The sequence below is a fragment of the Sapajus apella genome, unplaced genomic scaffold, assembly GCF_009761245.1.
Source record: "Sapajus apella isolate SASKATOON/1434 unplaced genomic scaffold, GSC_monkey_1.0 scaffold1, whole genome shotgun sequence".
Taxonomy (NCBI): Eukaryota; Metazoa; Chordata; class Mammalia; order Primates; family Cebidae; genus Sapajus; species Sapajus apella.
In genome coordinates this window covers 26,241,944-26,264,509 of record NW_022436941.1, presented here as the reverse complement: position 1 = coordinate 26,264,509, position 22,566 = coordinate 26,241,944, and the positions used below count along the sequence as shown (strand labels likewise).

At 37.8% G+C, this 22,566-nt stretch overlaps 1 protein-coding gene across 4 annotated transcripts in view; it reads left to right on the top strand.

The window, feature by feature from the left end:
- The window catches only part of KCNN2 (potassium calcium-activated channel subfamily N member 2), a 150,948-nt gene that overhangs the window by 116,749 nt on the left and 11,633 nt on the right, over positions 1 to 22,566 (top strand). For all 4 annotated transcript variants that reach the window (XM_032274335.1, XM_032274334.1, XM_032274336.1 and 1 more), the window contains 2 exons: positions 1,872 to 2,013; positions 11,799 to 11,909. In XM_032274335.1, the coding sequence (XP_032130226.1) occupies positions 1,872 to 2,013; positions 11,799 to 11,909 (253 nt within the window). The remainder of the gene's footprint in view (positions 1 to 1,871; positions 2,014 to 11,798; positions 11,910 to 22,566) is intronic.

Below are 22,566 nucleotides of genomic sequence, written 5' to 3'. Positions count from 1 at the left end.
GCTTATATTGTGGCTGGGCATAGCACTAATCACATAGCACCTTCCTAGGTGTATGTTAGGTAACAAAGACTCTCAGGGGAAATACACTCATCCGTCTGCCTGAAATGCTAGGAATACATTTGACTTTCCTTTTGACAATGACGGCCTCTACACCAAGACAGTCTGGGAAGAGGGGACTCTACAGCCAGGTCATGGAGGTTGTTTTGGGGTGAGGAACAGAGGTGATTTCTGCACCTTGGCACCAGAAACTTGCAGAATGCTCCTAACCAGGCTGGCTGCCTGTTCAATGCCCTTCCCTTTGATTCCAGGAGATCAGTCATTACTCTTTCTCTGGGGTTCCACCCACTCCTGCCCGGAGCCTCTTTCCTTAGTCCAAAGTAGCAGGAAACAGAATTTCTTAGAGAGAACTTCTCTGGAAGAAAGCTAAGGGACAAATGTGATAAGAATGGGTCTCTTGGGCGTCCAAAGATATAGAGTGTAAGATCGGATACTGTGGTGAAAAGCTTATACCCCATGATATAAAATAAATCTGCATTTTAGGTTTCTGATGCAGGAAGCTTGGCATGGGATGAGGGACAGGAAAAAATAGAAAGCATAGAGAATGCAGTGGCCCAGTGTAGGTTGCATACAGGGTTAATCCTGGGGCTCTGGCTAGGAGCAGCCGCCTTGCCACCACAGCACTGGCAGCACAGACACAGATGGGGAATTGAGTTGAAAGTCAGGACTGAGTGAGTGAAGCAGATGATGATGAGGACCAGGCAATTATCAGTATATTTTGCAGAGCAATAAATGAGGAAAGGAAAGCCCTCTGAATCATGTCTGAGAGATGGGAAGGAGTGGTGGTCCTTTCCAATGGTGGGCGAAAAGCAAGGAAGTCCTCGGGTGACGGGAGTCTGGGGCCTGCTTGTCATAGAAAGCAGAGCAGGGCCTCTCTGCCCCATGACTACACAGAATGTGAATCCAGAGCAAATTCTTCTAGGGTGACAACTCCCATGGCCTTACTGTTGTATGCATATGTGCTGTTGTATAAAACCGGTGTCCACATCGTGGGCACAGAGGGTTTCCCCTTTAGTACGTTAATTCAACCAAAATGTGATAGGATACCTATTTCTGATATAAAAGCTTTCTTCCTTACCAGTAAAATTTGACACCTCAAAGAATGATTACAATACTTTGTATCCCTCTCCCTCTTTTTAACTATAAGTTCTTTGTGTGTAACTGGTAAGACAACTTCTATTAAGCTCTGGTTATGGGCAAGGACTCTGTGATCAGAGGTACAGTTTCTGTGTTCAAGGATGAAGGATATTGCAATAAGGTCCCATGATCTAGGGATATGCAGGATACTGAGGGAGCACAGGGGAGGCACTGAGGGGAAGAGACGGCAGAAAAGGCTCCCACTTGAACTTGCTTTGAAGGATGAAGAGGAGTTAGCAATCTTCAGGAAATAAAGGTAGCAAAGGACAATCCAAGCAAAGGGGAGAGCATGGTTCATTTTGCTTACAAAGGTGAGGAGTGAGACTGGGCAGCTGCATATTGTCTTCCAAGTCTGGCACATCAGCTAGTCAAGGAGTGACGAGACTCGGGCAGGGCCATTGGAGTCTACACAGATAAATGTGCCATTTTACACCAGTGAGGAAATCCGTTTCATATTTTACAGCCTCTTTCAGATTATTTATAAAGTTGAGGCTCTTTCTGATGTCTGGGATTGCTTAGATGGAACTCAATTTTATTTATATTCACAAGCTTTGAAAACTTCTAAATATAGCAGTTTATAGGAGATACAGTAAATTCACTGAATTGAACCAAACCACACTCAGCTGTCATACTGGAGATTAATTATAAAGGACGGGCCCTTGTTTGCTGTTTTTCAGGTACCATGATCAACAGGATGTTACTAGCAACTTCCTTGGAGCGATGTGGTTGATATCAATAACTTTCCTCTCCATTGGTTATGGTGACATGGTACCTAATACATACTGTGGAAAAGGAGTCTGCTTGCTTACTGGAATTATGGTAAGTGTCTTTATACTTCACATCTCTTTCATTTACACTCAAGAAGGCACTTAAACCACTCAGTCCACGTGTTAAGTCATTGTGAGCAACTTGTTTTCCCATCAGCAGGAAATCGGTATAAATAAATCCAATTTGTGTAGAGAGAGAATTTCAATAGTTCTCATCGTAATTCTTCTCATCATGAAATTCTGTTGAAGAGGTAGAGTTGTTTGATTGCCCCTGTGGGGCGGGCACTAATTTGACGAACTAATTTGATCTTGGAGCTTTGGCTTCAGAGTCAGGAAGTCCTTTAAGTCTGTGTTCTCTCATGTTCCATTTCTACTAGCTGTGCAAATTTGAGTAAATTGTAAAATGTGGCCATATAACTATCTTGAAATGTGTTGAAGGATTGAAGATGTAATAATTATTTTTCTTTTAATGAATGTTGAGTGCCAGGCACTGGTCTAGGTACTAGGAATATATCAAAAGAAGATAGAAACTTACTGCCCTGCCTTCATGGAGCTTACAAGGGAAGACTTACATTTTAAAAATAATGATTCATTACATTGTGTAACTAGTAAAGCTTCTAGCCCGTTTTGGGCCTGGAGGAGAGGGATGGGATCTACCCAGATAAATCTCTGGAAAATTGACTTTTACACTGAAGTGAGAAGTATGCATACCCAGGAAGGGAGATGGGAAAGGCATTCCACGAAGAGGAAGCAGTTTCTTTGAAAGCAATGAGGCAAGAAGGAGCTCAGGACATTGGAGCCAGGTCACTGGGCCAGGAGCACAAAGAGCAAAAGGGGAAAGTGGCCTGGCATGAGGAAGGGACAGAGGGCCAGGTCTTGTAGAACACTTGAGAAAGGTCTGCTGCTGACGTGCCATCATTCTCCTGGCATGCCTAAAATGCTTAGATGCGTTTTTTGCCCCTCTAGACATGACTAGCCAGGACCGCTTTTTTGCTCCATTTCTTTTAGTATAGGAAATGGGAGGCTAGCAAGCAAGCTGTGATTATAATGTGGTGTCCACTTCTAAATATTTAAACCAGAGGTAGTTTCAAATTGTTGATGCACAGTTTTCAATGACCTAGGCTTGTCTGCATTCTTTATCTATTCTTTAAAATTTGCTTACAGCAACGAGTGTCATCTTGATTCTTGTTTGGTTTCTGTCTGCACGAGGATGTGAACGAGTACTGCAAGTTCCAAATTCTCAGAATATCTGAAACCAGGTACTCTGTTCAGCACCTCTACTGTATTCACTCACAGCCTGGTAGGAGAGAGCAGAGGCTTGCCATTTGAGGGCCTCTGAGTGGTGGCCATTGCACGGTGCATACCCTTGCAACAGCCTCCTGGGAACACTGCTCCAAGAGTCGCAGCTGAATGGAAGGAGTGCCCTTGTTGTAGACAGGGAGGCAACATCCATCTCCCCCTTCAGTAGTATTCAACTGGGATAAGGCAGCTAGCTTTGAAAATAAAATCCAGGTTCAATTTTAATGTCCCAGTTGTAACAAGATGGCCATTTCAAGTCCCAGTTGTAGAAAATATAATTTGGGGGCATAATTTAACATTATTTGTATATAAATGAAAAATAGTTTAAAAAATTATAGCGAACTTTTAAAAAAATATAATACTTGGTATGCTCCATTATCTGTTTACTATTGGATCACTTCCCCTTTTTCCCTCAAATAATAGCATTTTATTATGTGGTATGATGCTTTGAGAAATATAATTTGCATAGATGTGTTTTTAGAAGGCCCATAACATGCCCAAAAGGGATATAAATGATGCTATTTATAAAAACTGGTAATTGCAGTATCATTCCCCCAGTGTTTCTTAGAAACAACTTCCTTAGTGTTACTTTTTGTCAAGATGGTACCCTCTTTTATTCTTGAATCAGGTGTGACTCAAGGGTCATGTGCACAGGCTTATCCACCATGGAATCAGAGCCAAATTTGAGGTTAAACTTGCCTAGGCTTTACAAAACGTTTATTCTTCCTTGATATTTTCTTGTCCCTCATGTCTCAAGAATTGTTCCTTCAAAGTCTCATCAGATAGTACAAATCTTTTATTTACCTTCTTGAACTGCCTCTTAAAAAAGAGAAGTTATAGTACCATTAAATATATGTGAACACAAAAATGTTACATGTAGTGGAATTTACGGTGACTTCGTTCCAGCCCTCTCAGCTCATGGTAAAGCAGTCCCTCTATTCTTAGGCTGAGGAGCTCTATTCCCTCTCCTTCATAAGGGACAGACTTACTTCCTAATTGACTTGTTCAAAATTGGTTTACTTGCATACAGAGAAATTCACTAATCTTTGAGTAACCTATTTGAAATGCTACATAGAGTTGGATTATCTCTACTCCTATACCAAGCAGATTCCCATGGCGTCAGGCTACAGGGCAGTCTACCTGGGATTCACTTCTGGGAGTTCATTACATGTCCCATCAGCTCCTTAGGGATCAAGGGAATGTGAATGGAAGTGACCTAGACACTCCTAGAGAGAATGTAGAAATTTCTGCATTACCAAGACCAGTATGGGAATTAAAGCTCAAGAGACCAAGGTCTCTTATTAATAATATTTTTACAGCATAGGTCATGGGATTGCCTAATAGAAGAAAATCACTCACTAGCCTTCAAGAGAAAACCATTATGGTTGTAATTACTTATTTTCTCTTTATTCTTCTACCCTTCCACTATCTGAGGAAGTACTGAGGACCTGAGGGTTTACTATTGTAAAGGTCATGATAAACAATGGGATGATTTCTAAATAACTTAGTACTTTTGGTTGAAGGTGGTAGGCAGGTAATATTGTTAGATCACAGTGCCTATCTTAGCTTTTAGACAGCACCAGTTAGTTTCTCAATGTCTCCACTTTTCCAGTAAAGTAATTATTTTACTTAGCATTTACAAAGTTATTTTATCTTCCTAGACATATAGATATAACACATCCTGAAAGCTATGAATATATATGATTGTTTCAAGAGTGAAAGATAGCCTTGTAGGTAAGGGTATCTTTCTTATTCTACTAGAATGAGGTTTGCTCATTTATTTTTGCTTCTCTATTTCTGTAAAATTATGGTGACTCTTACTGGCCTTTTGACTGGAGCATAAATCACTGGTTTTTTGGCTTAATTATCTTTAAATATGGAGTAATATCTGTTAATTCTGAGGGATGCAGGTTGTCATCCAATAAATAGTTCTCTAATAGCAATTTATAAACCACTAGACTTTGACATCTAGCATGAATCCCTCAAGAAAACTGAGGACATTTCACACGTGGGTGATTTAGGTTTCTTCCATCCCACTAGTAGTTCTGTGTAAACAAAAGCAATGCATAAAGCTTTTGCAGTTCATAGCAATTTGAAAATCACTACACTAATTAAATTTTAAAAATTTATCCAGGCAACAAAAAAAACGTCAGTTGAGGACAGAAGCCTTTACACAGCCTTGCCTTTCCTTAAGAACATTTGATGATAATCCTCTCCGCATTAAATTTGCCCTCTGCCAAGGAAATCTTGTTTTAATATTACATGGTGACTCCATCAGTTAAACAGTTTGCATCCTGAAGAGCAATGACACTACCCTGTTAAGTTAGTAAGAGGGTGTTCCAAAACAGCAAGAATTAGCTGGAGCTCATAAAGAGAAATGATGGATATGAAAGGATGTAAAACCTAAGGTCTGATTATATTCCTCTTCCTGTTACTTTCTCTATTTCCGTTTGAGGATTTGTTTCCCCTGCCAGTGGTCATAGAAATCCTGAGAAACTGATCTGAAGCCATTCCTTGGTGTTGCATGTTTGAAAATGTGCAAAACACTTTAGGATTTTTAAAAATGTCTCATACGATTTGACATTAGGTGTTTAGTATCAAATAATTTTGAAGAGGTTTTAACTTTCAGTTTGCTTTTTGGTTCTGTTGTGTTCATTGAATCTTATGGAAAAAAAAAAAAAAAAAAAAAAAAAAAGCCCCAGTGAGGGGAGGGTATCTTTAAGTGCTTACAGTAGTTTCTGTTTTGCACAGAGCAGCCAGAGGAGATGATGAGCCTTTTCAGTCACAAGGCTAAATTCCCCAGCAATGTCCTTTCTTGGGGACCTTCACTTCCTCCCAGGAAATTTCATAAGTGGATCCCAAAAAATTTTTTTGAAGAAATATGACAGCCTCTGTCTTCTGGGTACAGAAAAGTAGAGCTGGAACTTGTGACCTTTTAGCACACAGCTCATTGACTCCACAATTTCACCTAATTTTTCTAAACTATCAGCACTTTTAATTGGCAGAGCTGTCCTTCCTGTCTCTGAAGTACCTGCACTCACATTGGCACTGTTGCTAATCAGGAGATTTAAACCCAGGGATGACTCATTGTTGATGAGCAGTTTTATGCAGTACTTCCTTCTTTCTGACACGCAGAGTACAAGAATGAGCTGAACAAGCAAATCACTGTAAAGGAGGCTTGAGTTGCCCCAGCCCAGGTTTAATCACTGGGCTCAAACACCACACACTCTCCCCTCACAATAAGGACATTTGAAATTGACCTCCATCCTCTAGTAGCATACACCAACTTGTATTTGAAGACACTCAGGGCATTTTTGATAGAATTTGTCTTTAAAACTTCCCTTGAATCTTATTTATTTTCATGACCTGAGGAAACCTTGCAAAAGTCCAGTGGGATATAATATTAAAGCAGAGTGCTTTATAAAATGTTATTTGCTAGAATTGTTTCACATATTTTTATGAAAGAATAAGTATTTTTGTCTGGCAAGTATAGTGAAAATGTAGGTATGGTTCTAGTAGATTGAGTCAGTCAGCTCCAGGGACAGAAAAAAAGGTAATATGTTCAGATATTTATTTTACCTTCCGTTTGGAGGGCAAGCTGATTTGTTAAAGATCTTAATGCTGTTTTATTAATTTTTACATAAAAGCATGATTTCTTTCAAATTATTTTAATAAATTTTAATTATAGGCTAATAGTCTATTTAGTCTAACAAACTGGCTATCAAACTGAATTTTGAACTTTTAGGAGCTATAATAAAACCCACAGGAGAATACTTTAAGACTAGAATATTTTAAACACACATGTTTTTTTTATCAGAGCCATTCTCTGTAGTGGTGAAGATTCTGGAATTTCTTTATAAGGGCTGCGTGTGGTGGCTCACATGTGTAATCCCAGCACTTTGGGAGGCCGAGATGGGCAGATCCCCTGAGGTCAGGAGTTCGAGACTAGCCTGGCCAACATGGTGAAACCCCGTCTCTACTAAAATTACAAAAATTAGCTGGGCGTAGTGGCATGCGCCTGTAATCCCAGCTACTCGGGAGGCCGAGGCAGGAGAATTGCTTGAACACAGGAGGTGGAGGTTGCAATGAGCCGAGATCTCGCCACTGCACTCCAGCCTGGGCAACAGAGTGAGACATTGTTTCAAAAAAAATTTTTTTTTAATTATGTTGAATCTTTGGAAGATGTCTTTTTCAGTGTTGAAATAATCAAAACCTTTTCCCCAGTGTGCTATTGAAGGAATTTCTCCTTTTCATAGGCTTGTATCCTTAAGTTATTAAAGCTTGATCCCAAAATGGTCTTTCAAAAGGATTCTTGGAATTATTTGCAGGATCCGCATAAGTAGGTGATTTAGGCTAAAAATATGTCACTTATTTGAATTTTTCAAATATGTGATACATGATTTTGAGGGAAATGGGATACCCAAACTTCTTTTTCATCTAAGGGCTCAACATGGCTTTCAGTTTCTGTGCTGTAGTGGAGAAAAGCACTACATTTTAATGTTAACTTGGCAGCATCTAAGACTATCCACATGTTGGGGTTTCCCTAGAGGTACATGGGTAATAGTAACTAATAGTCGTTTGTCTATTCAGTTTGATCTGGCTTGGCTTAGGGTAGTGAACATTAACAGCACTTGTCATTTCTTATCTTTTCTAAAGCAAAGTCTTTCTTCCTCTCCCTCTCCCCCCTTAACTTTTCCCTTTTTCTCTCTTTCAACATTAGAAGGAAAGATGATAAGCAAAGGAAACCTAAACCTTTGTTTTTACTATACTGACTTCCTAAGTACACTGCATTTTTTTCATTTTGGTTTTAGGTGCCCAAGCATCTTGAAGTGGCAGGTTAGTGATTTTGCTTAGGTTTATTTCTAAGAAGATAAATGAAATGAGAGAAAGTAACCAGGATACATTTTCTGACTTTGGTGAAAGGAATATGACTCATCTTGTTAAATGCATACAGGGATCTTAATTTCAGAGAGTAACATATGTTAGTCCCAACTGTTTCTACATCGATTGTGGTGGTGACAAGCTTTGGAGAAAATGTTGTAAAATCATAATTATTTCCATTCTTATTTCACTTTATGAAACAGAATGGTCCTGGAAATAGACACTGGGTGGACAATAATATTATGCCATTACTTAAATTACTATAACCATGAATGTGTTGGCAAGAATTTACCTTGAACCTAGAAAGCTTTCGGAAGTGAGCCAGTTTCATCTTGCATAACTCTTAAAAATTAAAAAATAAGGTTACTGTCTTGAAATGTGATTCTATACATGTCGGATTCTCTTATGACTTATTAAGAATCTAGGGAGGTATAGGTTTGTGGTTTTCTTCGCTGTAATAAAACTTAACGAGTTAAGGGGTTTGTATTTGAACAAAAAGTGGCTCTGGAGGCATAACTTAGAAAGGGGTAGAGTTAGGACAATGGAGCGAGGTATGTAGATAGTAGTCTTGATAATTACTGAATTATTGGATTTACTTTCTTTTCCAATTTGCAACAGAGGTACTCATTTTAATGCACATGTCTTTTGGTGAGTGAGAGGACACCTGGTGAGAAACAGGCCAATAGCAGAAAAGAACAGAGCCTGAGAATAAACAAAAATAAAAATCCGCTTTCCAAGCCTCTTGATACCAGTGATTTTCCACTCCTCTTAGGATTATGATTTCTTTCCAGAAAAATCTCAGCAAAGGTCACCTGCCAGGGGAGAATAGTTCAACTTCTTGGGCCAACTACCCTCTCATAGCTGTCTCTCTAGCAGTTAGGAGCCCCTCAGATTTTTATGACCTCTGCTTTTTAAAGAACCATTGCTGCCTTGAACCACCACGTTACTGTAGAACCCAGGGATTGAGGAGTGGCTAGGAGCATATCTGCAAAAGGGTAGCCTGTGTTTGTCGGGCATGTGCTATACCAGACAGCAGGTAGATGCAGATGGCTATCGTGGGTGGTCACTGATTTGGTCTCATCAGCCTGCTAGAACTCATTAGACTTCATGGTAGATGTTTGAAAGTCAATAAAATGGGTAGAGATGCTTCTAAAGGCCATTCTTCTCTTTCATTGGTACCCAGCTCTAAAATACTTCACTTTCATTGTCTGCATATGGCACAAAATATCAAAATAACATCACACCCTCTGCCTTTATCATTTCTTGAATGTTTTCATAAGCCAGTCAAATGACTCTGATAAGAATTTTGACCCTCTTGTTTTAATAGAAGGTTTATGGAGTTTGTCATAGTCACTCCCTATCCGCCTCTATCTAAAGCAGTGACTGTACATTGGGATCACCTGGAAAGCTTTAAAAAAATTCAGACACCTGGAGATGAAGATCTGCTGTGAGGCATACAGTCTCAGCACTAGGATTTTTACAGACTCTCCAAGTGATTCTACTTAGAGTCAAGGTTAAAAACTACCAATTTAAAAGTTATGCCAGTTATAATAGGAACAATGTTAATTATTTTGGTAACCATGTTGCTCAATTTTTAGACATGCATACTTTAAGAGTTTATCACATAAAACAGATGATAAATTTGAATTTCCTGTCTTGCTTTGAAATACAGTGTATCATATGCATCATAGCTGTGGCATAATCACAAATAAGAATATACAGTCATCCCTTTGTATCCGTGGGGGTTCAGTTGCAGAACCCTGCTTCCTGCCATGAATACCAAAATCCATGGATGCTGAAGTCCTTTATAAAATAGTGTAGTACTTGCATGTAACCTAGGTACATCCTCCTGTGTACTTTAATCTCCAGATTACCAATCCTTAATACAATGTAAATGTTGTACAAATAGTTGCTAAACAACATTGTTATTAAGGCGTAATTACAAAAGAAAACAGTCTATACATGTTCAGTACAGATACATCCATCCATTTTTTTTCCCCAAAGATTTTCAACCCAGTTGAATCCATGGATACGGAACCCATGGATATGGAGATTCAACTGTATATGATCCTAAATATAGATAAAGATATTATGAGATGAAGAGTAGGAAATATATCAGTGCTCATCAAGGTTTGTAACTGCGTAATGCTTTATATACTCATAAAGTGAATAATAATTTACTCTGCTTTAGTTGTCTCAACTGTAAAATCAGAGGGCTAAATCAGACAATGTCTAAATACTTGGCAACCTCTTTCTCTGATCATGTGATCAGTAGCACTTTCTTTCTGAGGATACTGATTTCTTCATATAACTAGATGGAATGGGCTATTTAAGTTCTCTGGAAATATATTAAAGCAGTATTGGCTAATCAATCATTGTGGCCAAGTTTTCATGATCATAATCATCAGGCAGTGTATTTATTCTCTCCTTTTCTTCTCAATCTTGTTCCTCCTGCCAGATTTGTTGCAGCAACTCATTCAGTAAGCCCAAAGATGCATTCATTAGTCTACAACTAACTGAATAGCTAAATCACATCTACTTTCTGTGCCTCTCTCCAGTGGGCTCTGCCTGTGCTCAGCCATTTACATTGTTATCTGTTTTTTGAGACTAGTTGGGCAATGTCTATGGCTCTTTGGGCCTCTCAGGGTTGAGATTCTGTCTGGAGGTGTGACTTTCCATTCACAGACCCCTGAGGTAGTTCCTCATGTGCCCCCTTCCCTGCTGGGAGGTTTGCTGTGCCCAGGACTGATGACGTGGCTGCAGCACTATGAGCTTGTCTGGGCCCTCCAAATAGTGCCCCAGATTTGTCCCCTGGCCTGCAAGTAGCTGGCGGTTTTTCAGCAAAGAAGACTCTCACAACTTGGAATAAGTACACCTTGATCACAGAGCTGTAAAACTATAATTCTTAGAAAAAGAGAATATATGGTACTCTAAGAGATCAATACAGGGGTCTGTAATTCAAAAAGGAATACTGTTGGTTTGTTTGTTTGTTTTCAAAATAAGGATGACCCATGACTTTCCTAGTGTCATGTTAGTAAACCTGTAAAATAGTATAATGGTTACCCTTTACCTTCAGCACTTTACAGGTCTCTGTTGCTCAGGTTAAGATCACTGTGATCTTCCTGTTATCCTTCCTCTTGTGTGTGTGGAACACTCTGAAGCTGTGTATATGCTGAGATAATTTTTATTACTTTCATTCCTGGTACATTGCAGTTCATCAGCTTGAAGGCCTGCTGCTCTCATCTTAAAATTAGAGGTTTATTCTTTATGGAAAAAAATCCTTATTTCTACTCCATAGACATTTATGCTAATCTACTCATTTGTTATTTGTTCCTATTATAATTATAGATATATAACTAATTTGCTGTGTTTTTAAGAAGTCTCCAAAAATTCACCAAGTTGCTTTTAGGCCATTTATTTCTTTTCAGGAAATGTTTTTTCCAAATATGCTTTTGTTCTTAAAATATGTAAACTACAGTTTTAATCCCAGTTTAAGGCACATTGCGTACATTTGTTGATCACACGTTTTCTGTAATACTTATTGAAGACAATTTTTTTAATGCTGAGAAACTTTTGCATTTGATACAAAACATTTTCTAATGTGTCTGAAACAGAAATTAGTAACGCTTTGGGGTTCTCTTCTCTCCTTGTTTTCAGGGTGCTGGTTGCACAGCCCTGGTGGTAGCTGTAGTGGCAAGGAAGCTAGAACTTACCAAAGCAGAAAAACATGTGCACAATTTCATGATGGATACTCAGCTGACTAAAAGAGTAAGTTACCACCCATATATCTTCAAAGAGAGAATATTATTGTTTTTTCAATGTTAGGAAATACGGTTTTTATTTGACATCTGAAGCTGAAATTACATGGTTTGAAACTATAGGCATTCTTGGAACCAATTCCATTTTATCACATTTTGAAAACAGACTATTTCTAACTTTAGGTCAGTTAGGAAGTAACTGGGCAGTCTTGGTATTTGGATAAAGATAAGTCACATAAATTTCAGGTATGCCTACTTGTTTAGATTTAAGTATACAATACAAGAAGAGACCAATTATTGGATTGAGTAGGAAGGAACAAACTAGTACTGTAAAATAGTAATTTGATGGAGAGGTGATTGAAAGTGTCTCACTGAACTTCTACAATTAAGTCACTGTTCTCAAGACAGGGTTGCAAAGACAAATAAGAAACCACCAGTAACTTTTAGATGCCCAAGATAGGGGCAGAAACAGGCTCTTGCCTTGACTTTCCAGCCATGAGAGAGTTGTCTCTCATAGTATACCATCCAGATGGGTGATCACTGTCTGATTATTAGCAGAAGAAAACAGTAATCACAGTGTTTAAGAGCACTTGCTATGCCAGGCCCTGCTCCAGGTGTGTCGTATGTAACACTTCATCCTCATAACAGCTTTGTGAGGAGAGTGCTGTTATTGTGGCCATTTTATACATGTGGAAACTAAGACGCTAAGGGGTTAGTTAGCTCGCTCAAAGTCACCAGATCAAGGTAGAAAACTGTAAGAGGAGAAAGGTTTCTGTTAGCCTTTTTTAGCCTTTCTTCATAGTCACTTGAGACAAATGCCAAAGTCAAAAATAACTAAAAATTATTTTATAGTAGAGTCATCTTGCTGTGCAACTACTTTCCAATGTGGAATGCAACCAGGCTGTTACTGAAATAACAGAATACATTGTGAACTTGGTAACTTTACCCATGGAAGAATCTGTAGAGATTTTAAGCATAGTTCCGACTTTCAGTGTTTTCACTCACTCTTGATTTTGGTTCTATTTTTTTTAAAGTAATCTTGTTTAATTTGGTAAATACTTCCTAACAGGTCATTTTAATGCAAATATATGTTTATACAGATTATACTTAGGAAATGAAAATATGAATTCCAATTGCCTTCTCATGCTGCGTCTTACCTATCAGACACTACTGTGATACTTCATTGCAGTTAGTAGGTCTGTGTTTACAGTAGACGATCAGTGCCCCTCAGTTTCAGATACTACATTTTCAGCCTACATTTACCACTTTGGAATGTCTTCAGCTCTCCAGGATTTACTCTCGTTTTCTTTGAACTCTTAAATTTGTTCTCAAAACTTGTGAACATCCCTGTGTGAAAGAGTGCAAGGAAAAAGGTCAGTGAGGAGCTAAGTAAAGGGTTTCTTTTACTTTTTAAAGCTCTCCTAGAAATAAAAATATGTGTATACTAGATGGAGATTGGAACAGATGTTTTGTGTATTTCATCATGTGCATGTTTGGTCCGTTCAGGGCTCTGTGCTGGCAGAGTTCATGTTTGAGTCACAAGTTTTATGATATCAAAAGAACACTTGCATAAGACCCTTGTAATCCATATTATTTTACCATGAAGATTATGTGTTTTCTCAGGAATTAAGTTAATACCACATTTAAGATATTAGGCAGAAAAATACCTTAAAATACCATGCCACCCGTATATTTGCCTATAAATCTTATCAACAGTAAAAACAAAAAATTGTGACAGAATCACAATTAAGAAAGCCAAGTTAGCATGTTTCGGCAAACTTCCCTGTGTTTCATAAGTAGACTGTAGTTTCATCTTAAGAAGGAAGCATATAGTTTCCCTAAATATTACTTTGGAATATTGATATGCCATATCTTAATTATTAAAACATTTTAAGAGTTAGAAAAGACAAAGACTTTGAGTACAAAATCTACAGTATCACACTGCCATCTACCACCTTTAATAAAAATTTTATTGTGTGAAATTCACGGAGGTCAACCAGTTTTATTTGGGAGACGACATTCCATGTTGGATTTATAGTATAGTTGCTGTAGTCCAGGGCCTCTCAACCTCGGCCCTCAGGACCTTTTTGGTTGGATAATTCTTTTTTGTGTGGGACTGTGCTGTGTGTTCTGGGTGTTTATCAGCATACTTGACTTCTACAAGAAACACTAGATGTCATAGCACTGCCCCCAACTTGTGACAACCAAAAATCCCTCTAGACACTGCTCAGTGATCCTTAAGTTCTTGTATACTTAACTTTCCTTTGGATAATGTTGCCTGAATTGTCAAGTTATTGCCTGTTGAAAGCGTTTTCAGTCAGTACTGTTCTGGTTTCAAATTGTACATTCCTTATAATACTTACTTACCATGTTTTAATAATTCTGTTATTTCATTACTACTTGTTAAAAGCACAGCTACTTTGCAGTATTTCTTGGGACCAGAGTCTCTTATAGGTCTAAGAAATATGCTGTAGTAGCCTTGCTGACAGATCCATTTTTATAGGCAGGATGTCACTAAATAAAGATATAAATGTTAAAATGATACTAGAAGAAAGCAAATTGCTGGTTTATGATACCCATTCCTTTCTTATATATACTCAACATGGTATATGAAAATAATAGCCATTTTATAATCTCATTATTTTATGCAGTTGTCAATGAGTATTATTTACTTGGAACTTGATTCCATTTGCTTATTTACGGAAATGATTTATGAATAATTAAAAGTAAATAGAGACCTAAAAACCATACCTAGTAACTCAGATGAAAGATTAAAAATGCAAATCCCAGGTTACTATATATTGTTAGAGAAAAATACAACTATTCCTTGAAACACAACCTAGAAGAAATCATTTTTGGTTGGTTAACAGGAGTAATGGTCACAGATGTTCTGAAACCTGAATATGACTCTAAAGAAAAAAGCAATAGGAATGTTAAAAGATAGGTTATTCTCCCACAAACAAATGTAACATTCCAAGTCTTCCACTCTGTATGACTACATTAACCAAGTGAAAAACTGTATTTGAAAGCAGAACCATCTATTTATTGTACATGAGCACTGAGAAGATTGTTTTGCATAATCCTAAAAATTTACATGACATTCTGCAATTCAAAAATGGCCAACAGGTACAACAGAATAAACCAATGATTTTGAATTGAAAACATAATACCAATACTGGTCTCCTAGTTTAGTAAGACAGGACCAGCTATTTAATAGATTTGTAGTTTATCACCTTACAGAGGCAATATATTTACCACACTATATTTTTGGAAATATATTATTAGTAGTATTTATTACATTCTGAGCAACCAGGAAATCTTGTAGTTTGGTCCCCAGAATACATTTTTTGAAAACAAGCAATTCCAAAACCCAGACATAATTTTTAAAGTTGCTAGATACACCACAAGGGATAATTATACATATTAATGTCCACTGTGGGTGTTGCTAATCTGTTAAGAATTCTCAATCAGATCCATAATAGGAACACTATTATGCAGTTATATAATTTTGTTTCTTGCGTGTCTCTTAAGAAGGAGATAGAAATTCTAAAGGATTTATTCTGTGTAGCTTTCACAGTGTCCTTGGCTCACAGCCCAGGGGGTTAACACATGAAATGAGTGAATCACTTGTCTATGATGCCCTGTTCCACTGCCACAACATTCACCCAGGCCTCATACACCTGACCTAAAGGAAAACTCGAGAGAGAGGTTGGAGCATGAGCAAATCTATCCCTGCTGCTGCAAGGGTGGCTCAGAGCATATGGCGCCCTGGTGCATTCCCCATGAATTGGCGAGGAGTAGAAATGTTATGCTAAAAAGCCTCTGAGAAAGCAGCAGGAGAATAAAACAACAACAAAGAAGTAAATGGAAGTTGAAAATGAAGATCCAAAATAGCCTTTTAAATAATGTTGTCATTACCTATATGCTATAGGTTTGAACAACATAAAGTTGTAATTAAAAGAATGAATGAAAAAGAATCAACAAAACCTCTGAGAATTTGGGATTATGTAAAGAGATCAAACCTATGACTGAGTGGGGCACCTGAAAGAGATGAGGAAAATGGGGCCAAGTTGGAAAACATACTTCTGGATATCATCCAGGAGAATTTCCTCAGCCTAGCAAGACAGGCCAACATTCAGATTCAGGAAATGCAGAGAACTTCAGCAAAGATACTACACAAGAAGGTCAACCCCAGGACACAAAATCATCAGATTTTCCAAGGTCAAAATGAAAGAAAAAATGTTAAGGGAAGCCAGAGAGAAAGACCAGATCACCTAGAAAAGAAAACCCATCTGACTAACAGCGGACCTCTCAGCAGAAATCCTACAAGCCAGAAGAGAGTAGGGGCCCATATTCAACATTCTTAAAAGAATTTCCAACCTAGAATTTCATATCTGGCCAAACTAAGTGGGAAGCAGAAAAAAGATCCTTTTCAGACAAGCAAATGTTGAGGGAATTCATCACCACCAGGCCTGCCTTGCAAAAGCTCCGGAAGGAAGCACTAAATATGGGAAGGAAAACCTGTTACCAGCCGCTACAGAAACATACTGAAGGACACAGACCATTGACACTATGAAGTAACCAAATAAGCAAGTCTACAAAATAACCAGCTAGCATTATGATAACAGGATAAAATTCACACAAAGCAATAATAATCTTAAATGTAAATGGCTAAATGCCCCAATTAAAAGACACAGAATGGCAAGCTGGATCAAGAACCAAGACCCATCAGTATGCTGTGTTCAAGAGAACCTCTCATGTGCAGAGACACACATAGGCTCAAAAAGAAGGGACAGAGGAAAATTTAACAAGCAAATGGAAAACAGAAAAAAAGCAGTAGTTGCAATCCTAGTTTCTGACAAAACATACTTTAAACCAACACAGATAAAAAAGATGGAGAAGAGCATTACATAATGGTAAAGGGTTCAATTCAACAAAAAAGCTAAGTATTCTAAATATATATGTACCCTATACAGGCACACCCAGATATATAAACCAAGTGCTTAGAGACCTGCAAAGAGACTCAGACTCCCACACAATAATAGTGGGAGACTTTAATACCTCACTGTATTAGATAATTGAAACAGAAAATTAACAGAGATATTCAGGACTTGAACTCATCTTTGGATCAAGTGGACCTGATAGCAACAGAATATATATTGTTCTCATAGCCATGTAGCATTTACTGTAAAATTAATTACATAATTAGAAGTATAATACTCCTCAGCAAATGCAAAAGATTGAAATCCTAACAGTCTCACACCACAGTGCAATCAAATTAGAACTCAAGATTAGGAATTTCACACAAAGCCACACAACTACATGGAAATTGAACAACCTGCTCCTGAATGACTCTTGGGTAAATAATGAAATTAAGGCAGAAATCAAGACATTTTTTGAAACTAATGAGAACAAAGAGACAACCTAGCACAATCTCTGGGATGCAGCTAAAGCACTGTTAAAAGGGAAATTTGTAGTACCAAGTACCCAGACCAAAAAGCTAGAAAGATCTCAAATTAACAACTGAACATCTCACCTAAAAGAACTAGAGAACCAAGAACAAACCCAAAAGCTAGCAGAAGACAAGAAATAACCAAGATCAGAGCTAAACTAAAGGAAACAGACACATAAAAACTCTTAAAAAAATCAACAAATCCAGGAGCTGGGTTCTTCAAAAAAATTAATTAATCACTAGGTAGACAAAGAAGAGAGAAGATTAAACACAATCAGAAATAAGGGGGATATTACCACTGACCCCACAGAAATACAAACAACCATCAGAGAATGCTATTAAACACCTCTATACACATAAACTGGAAAATCTAGAAGAAATGGATAAATTCCTGGACACATACACCCTCCCAAGATCAAACCAAAAAGAAATTGAATTCCTGAATAGACCAATAGGAGTTCTGAAATTGAGACAGTGATAAATTGCCTACCAACCAAAAAAAAAATTAAAAATTAAAGCCCAGGACCAGATGGGATTCATAACTGAATTCTACCAGAGGTACAAAGAACAGCTGGTGCCATTTCTACTGAAACAATCTCAAAAAACCACAAAGGAGGGAATCCTCCCTAACTCATTCTATGAGGCTAGCATCATCCTGATACCAAAACCTGGCAGAGATACAACAAAAAAAGAAAACTTCTGGTTAATGTCTTTGATGAACATTGATGAAAAAATCCTCAATAAAATACTGGCAAACCGAATCAGCAGCACATCAAAAGGCTTTTATCTACTGTGATCAAGTTGGCTTCATCCCTGGGATGCAAGATTGGTTCAACATATGCAAAAAATAAATGTGATTCATCACAATAACAGAACTAAAGAAAAAAACCACATGATTATCTCAATAGTTGCAGAAAAGGCCTTCGATCAAATTCAACATCTTTTCATGTTAAATGCTGTCAATAAACTAGGTATTAAAGGAACATACTCCAAATAACAAGAGCCATCTATGACATATCCACAGCCAATACCATAATGGGCAAAAGCCAGAAGCGTTCCCCTTGAAAATCAGCACAAGACAAGGATGCCCACTCTCACTACTCTTATTCAATATGTTATTGGAAGTTCTGGCCAGGGTAATCAGGCAAGAGAAAGAAATAAAGGGTATTCAAATAGGAAGAGAGGAAGTCAGATTACCTTTGCAAATGACATGATCCTAAAACTAGAAAGCCCCATCATGTCAGCCCAAGCTTCTTAAGCTGATAAGCAACTTTAGCAAAGTCTCAGGATACAAAGTCAGTGTACAGAAATCACTAGCATTCCTATACACCACCAACAGGCAAGCAGAAAGCCAAATCATGAATGAACTGCCATTTGCAATTGCTACAAAAAGAATAAAATACCTAGGAATATAGCTAACTAGGGAAGTGAAGGACCTCTTCAAGGAGAACTAGAAACCACTGCTCAAAGAAATCAGAAAGGACACAAATGAACATCTTATCTATTACATGCTCATGGATCACAAGAATCAATATCATGAAAATAGCCATACTGCCCAAAGTAATTTATAGTTTTAATGCTATTCCCATTATACTACCATTGCCATTCTTCACAGAATTAGAAAAAGACTATCTTAAAATTCATATGGAACCAAAAGAGTTGGAGTTGCCAAGACAATCTTATGCAAAAAGAATAAAGCTGAAGGCATCATGCTACCCTATACCTCAAACTGTATTACAGGGCTACAGTAACCAAAACAACCTGGTAAACTGGTATCAAAACAGACACATAGACCAATAGAACACATAGACCAATGGAACAGACACATCGACCAATGGAAAACCACACACCTATAACCATCTGAGCTTCAAAAAACCTGACAAAAACAAGCAATGCAGAAAGGAGTCCCTCTTTAATAAACGATCCTGGGATCATTTATAAATTATCTTGGGAACTTAACAAATGATCTTGCTAGCCTTATTCAGAAAATTAAAACTTGACCCCTTCCTTACACCTTATATAAAAATTAGCCAAGATGGATGAAAGACTTAAATGTAATATCAAAACTATAAAAACCCTAGGAAAAAATCTAGGCAGTACCATTCAAGACATAATCACAGGCAAAGATTTCATGACAGAAATGCCAAAAGCAATTGCAACAAGCAAAAATTGACAAATGGGATCTAACTGAAGAGTTTCTGCATACATAAAATGGGACAAAATATTTGCAATCTATCCAACTGACAAAGGTCTAATATCCAGAGTATGCAAGAATTCAAACAAATTTACAAGAAAAAAGAAACATTAAAAAATGGGCAAAAGACATGAACAGACACATCTTAAAAGAAGACATCCATGCAGCCAACAAACATGAAAAAAAGTTCAACATCACTGATTATTAGAGAAATGCAAATCAAAACCACAATGAGATACCATCTCACACCCATCAGAGTGGCTATTATTAAAAAGTCAGAAAAACAACATATGCTGGCCAGGTTGCCGAGAAAGAGGAATGCTTTTACACTGCTGGGAGTGTCAATTAATCTAACCATTATGGAAGACATTGGGGAAGACAAGTCTTCAAGGACCTAGGGGCAGAAATACCATTTGACCCAGCAATCTCATTACTGAGTATATACCCAAAGGAATAGAAACCATTCTATTATAAAGAAAGATACATGCATGTGTATATTGATTGCTGTACTATTCACAATAGCAAAGACATAGAATCAACCTAAATGCCCATCAATGATAGACTGGATAAAGAAAATGTAGTATATATATACCACAGAATAATACGCAGCTATAAATAGGAATAAGATCATCTCCTTTGCAGGCACATGGTTGGAATTGGAAGTCATTATCCTCAGCAAACCAATGCAGTAACAGAAAACCAAACACTGCATGTTCTCACTTATAAGTGTCAGCTGAATGATGAGAATACATGGACACATAGAGGGGAACGGCACACACTGGACCTTGTGGAGGTTGAGGTGGGGAGTATAAGAGCATCAGGAAGAATAGCTAACGGACACTGGGCTTAACAGCTAGGAGATGGAATGATCTGTGCAGCAAACCACCATGGCACATTTTTACCTATATAACATTACCTGCACATCCTGCACATGTACCCCAGAATTTAAAATAAAAGTTTGAAGAAAAAAACCCAAAAGTCCAGCCACCTGAAGTGCTTTGGTGGTTTGTAAAGTACTGTTATACTTAAAAATATTTTGTATCTTATAACCCATGGTTTGATTTTATAAAACTACTACCACTAACATAGTAGTAGTAGTTTGTTTGTTTGAGAGAGAGTCACTCTGTCACCCAGGCTGGAGTGCAGTGGTACAATCCCAGCTCACTGCAATCTCCACCTACTGGGTTCAAGAGACTCTCCTGCCACAGCTTCCCAAGTAGCTGGGACTACATGTGTGCACAACCATGCCCATCTAATTTTGTATTTTTATTAGAGATGGGGTTTCACTTGACATTGGCCAGTCTGGTCTTAAAACTCATGACCTCAAATAATCCACCCATCTCAGCCTCCCAAAGTACTGGGATTACAGGCGTGAGCCACTGTTCCTGGCCAGTAGTAGTATTTCTTTTAGAGCCTTTGTTTTTTCCAATTATTATCAAAATTATTGATTATTAATATGTCTTCTAACATTTTTCTGACAGACTGATTATACTTGATTACTAGTGAGGCAGAGCAAATGTTCTTATTTTTCAATCGTATGTGTGTGGGGTGGCAGGGATGAAGCGTGGGAAACGTGGTTAGAAGAGGTTCCTGTTAACAAAGATCCTTCCCCCACTTTCTTTATTTTTTGATAAATGGAAAATGAGTTTTATTTCATAGGTGTTTTGGCCCATTAATTGGCTATAGGATTATTATAGCTACTAAATGTAAGATTGATGGAAATCTGTAAATCCTCTTATACCACTTATCACAGTATGTAGCATGTGGTAGAGATTCACTACATAGGTTGAATTCATAAGTGGGAATACATTGATCCATTTAAAGATTAGGTCTCTGAACCTATATACCATTCTTATCAAGAGGGTCCTTTGGTTGATAAGCATGTATTGGTGTGGTTCATGAGAGGTTTTTATGTACAAATTATATGTGCTATGGTGCCCAGTTAACATTATAGCGATTTATTTATTACGAGCTATGCCCAAAGAACTGAGCTAGAGAGACAGAGATTACCCTGAGAGTTTCTAAAAGCCCTGGAAAGGGGGCAAAGAGAGTCCAAATGTTACATAACTAGATGGTTATATGGCACAGTTCTTGACTGAGGATACAAAGGAAACTTTCCCTCCAAATCAACTCCTCTATCATCTAAGTGCTCAAGAATGCTTAGACCTTAGAAAGATGGGAGGGAGGTGAGAGATGGGAAATTATTAATGGGTACAATATATGCTGTTTGGGTGATTATTACACTAAAAGCCCAGGCTTCATTGCTACACAATGTATCCTTGAAGCAAAATTGCACTTCATTACCTAAATACAAATTTAAAAAATGAATGCATAGACCTACTTCTCCCCATTTTTCTTGGAAGTTTACATATCACTTTCTTATAGCAATTTCCCATGGTTCAAACCTGTAAAATACTGAGGTGCCTTCGACCATATCTTCTCACGGGCCTCTGTTCCCTTTCAATCCTAAGATGGAAAGGAAGAACCTACTATTAGAAACACATCTCAGTAATAGGCAGAGTGGGATTTTTATTCTGGGACATACTGTTTTGTGGCTGCCATATTGAAAAGTAGCAGTTAAATATGATGCATTAAGAGGTTTATTCCTGTATTTGACAACCTATTAGGGAGTTGGGATATTGCAAAATAAATTTGTATATTTCAGAGTTTTTAAAAGCAGCTGCAGGGATTTCATTTTCAGATGAGGAAACATTTTCATTTTAGCCCATCAGCTGAAATGAGTGCTTAGTGAATACGAAGGCTGTAACAGAAGGCCTCAAGGGCACTACTCCCTACCGTTGAACTCTGTGAGGTTCTGTATTCCCCTTCAACCCTTTCTCCATATAGGCAAGAGAAGGAATCATTTAAATTGCATCAATCACCTTTTAAAAGTGTATTGACTTTAGAAGTAATTTGGCATTTGCTGTTTGTAGATGGGAATACAAATCAAAACCAAGTTCTATGTTCTATTGCTGTGTTTCTGACCCATTGGTCTTTATCAAGGGTTTTTACCAGGTTTTC